At 41.1% G+C, this 1,935-nt stretch overlaps 1 protein-coding gene across 1 annotated transcript; it reads right to left on the reverse strand.

Moving 5' to 3' along the window:
• Positions 1–776: 776 nt before the first annotated feature.
• Positions 777–1,731, reverse strand: LOC146839476 (uncharacterized). Its single transcript, XM_085651531.1, has one exon. It carries the CDS (start codon positions 1,729–1,731, stop codon positions 838–840), a length of 894 nt encoding a protein of 297 aa, XP_085507657.1. The 3' UTR covers positions 777–837.
• Positions 1,732–1,935: the final 204 nt, after the last annotated feature.

Below are 1,935 nucleotides of genomic sequence, written 5' to 3' on the forward strand. Positions count from 1 at the left end.
GCGTTCCTTTACTGCTGAATCCAGATGTATTTTCCAGTGCCAAGGTTCAAGAAATGTAAAGCAGGGAGTCGATAGTTCTGGACTCTAAGAGCTGGAATTCTTTACTGCTCAAGATTCAATCTTTACCTAACCATCAAGCTTTCAGAAACCTATTCAGAACTAAACTTTTCAACAGCTCTCTCTCTGATCAATAATTCTGCCATCATGCACTGATTCTGTCCTTTCACCAGTTAGGAGTTAGTTGGGTGATTCTTTGCAAATAAGAAACGTCTAAAATATATTCATATACAACTAATCTCACCGTGAATCATTTACATAGTCAGTGGTGAGCCAGCAAATTTGCCAAGAGTCCAGCTTGATATTGGACACCGCTGAGGAAGTGCCACTATGGTGGGTGCTTTTACATATGCATGTGATTATCGAAATGAGCATCATTTTTTCCCACGTCAGGGCTTCGGAGGTAAATGTTGTGCACTGCAAGCATTAACTCTCAGAGTTACAGGTCACATTTTCCTACTTTGACTTCTTGTGCCTTTGGACGTTGTTCTCTAGCAGCTGTCATTGAACCAGTTGTTGCACAAAATGGCCAAGCACCAAAACCAGCTACAAATATTCTCCAGTCTGTGCTTGTTAAACTTATTTAAGTGTGTTGTTTTTATAGGTGTTATCACTAATCCCTGTAGTTAGCTGAAAATCCTTTCTGCAACTACTTCCAAATCCACTGCAATGGTATGGTTTCTCCCCTGTATGTGTTCGCTGATGTCTTCGCAGGGTTGATAATTGACTGAATCTCTTCACACACTCACTGCACTGGAATGGCTTTTCTACTCTGTGTGTTCAGTGATGAATCCTGAGAGTTGAGGAATGAGTAAAAGTACTTCCACATTCATTGCAGTGGTATGGCTTTTCCCCAGTGTGTGTTCGCTGATGTTCTTGTAGGTGTGATAACTGACTGAAGCTCTTCACACATTCACTGCACTGGAATGGCTTTTCTCCTGTGTGTGTTCGGTGATGAATCCTGAGAGTTGAGAAATGACTAAAAGAACTTCCACATTCATTGCAATGGTATGGCTTTTCCCCAGTGTGTGTTCGCTGATGAACTTGGAGTTGTGATAACTCACTGAAGCTCTTCACACATTCACTGCACTGGAATGGCTTTTCCCCGGTGTGTGTTCGCTGATGTTTTTGAAGATGTGACAACTGACTGAATTTCTTCACACATTCATTGCAATCGTATGGTTTTTCTCCTGTGTGTGTTCGCTGATGTCTTTGAAGATTTGATAACTGACTGAAGCTCTTTACACATTCACTGCACTGGAATGGCTTATTCCCTGTGTGTGTTCGCTGATGTTTTTGAAGATGTGACAACCGACTGAATTTCTTCACACATTCATTGCAATGGTACGGTTTTCCCCCAGTGTGTGTTCGCTGATGTCTTTGGAGTTGTGATAACTGACTGAAGCTCTTCACGCATTCAGTGCAATGGTACGGTTTTCCCCCAGTGTGTGTTCGCCGATGATCTTTTAGGAGTGCTAACTGACTAAAGTTCTTCACACATTCATTGCATTTGCACGTTGCTTCTCCTGTGTGTGTTTGTTGATGGCTCTTTAGTAGTGATGACAAACTAAAGCTCTTGCTGCATGTGTTTGATTCTTCTTTCTTGGTTAGTGTCTCTGGGTCGGGTTTATAATTGTCTGCTTCCCATGACTGTGTTTCCTGAGGAGCTAACATGGTTGATAAAGCACTTGTGTTATTCTCACATTCTCTGTAAATGTGTGGTATGTTGGATGCTTGATTTCAGATTTCACAACGAAATACAAGACTCACCAACGACATATATTATAATTATGGCAAGTAAAGCTTCTTTGTAGGTGGTTATGTCTTTAGATTGTATAATGGTTTTGCATGTTTATGGGTAAAGATTAGTCTTCCTTC

The sequence above is a fragment of the Triturus cristatus genome, chromosome 4_1 (genome assembly GCF_964204655.1).
Source record: "Triturus cristatus chromosome 4_1, aTriCri1.1, whole genome shotgun sequence".
NCBI lineage: Eukaryota > Metazoa > Chordata > Amphibia > Caudata > Salamandridae > Triturus > Triturus cristatus.

Bases quoted from the DNA above. Each gene is read 5' to 3' on its own strand.
- LOC146839476 (XM_085651531.1), bottom strand. From the start codon at position 1,731: ATGTTAGCTCCTCAGGAAACACAGTCATGGGAAGCAGACAATTATAAA.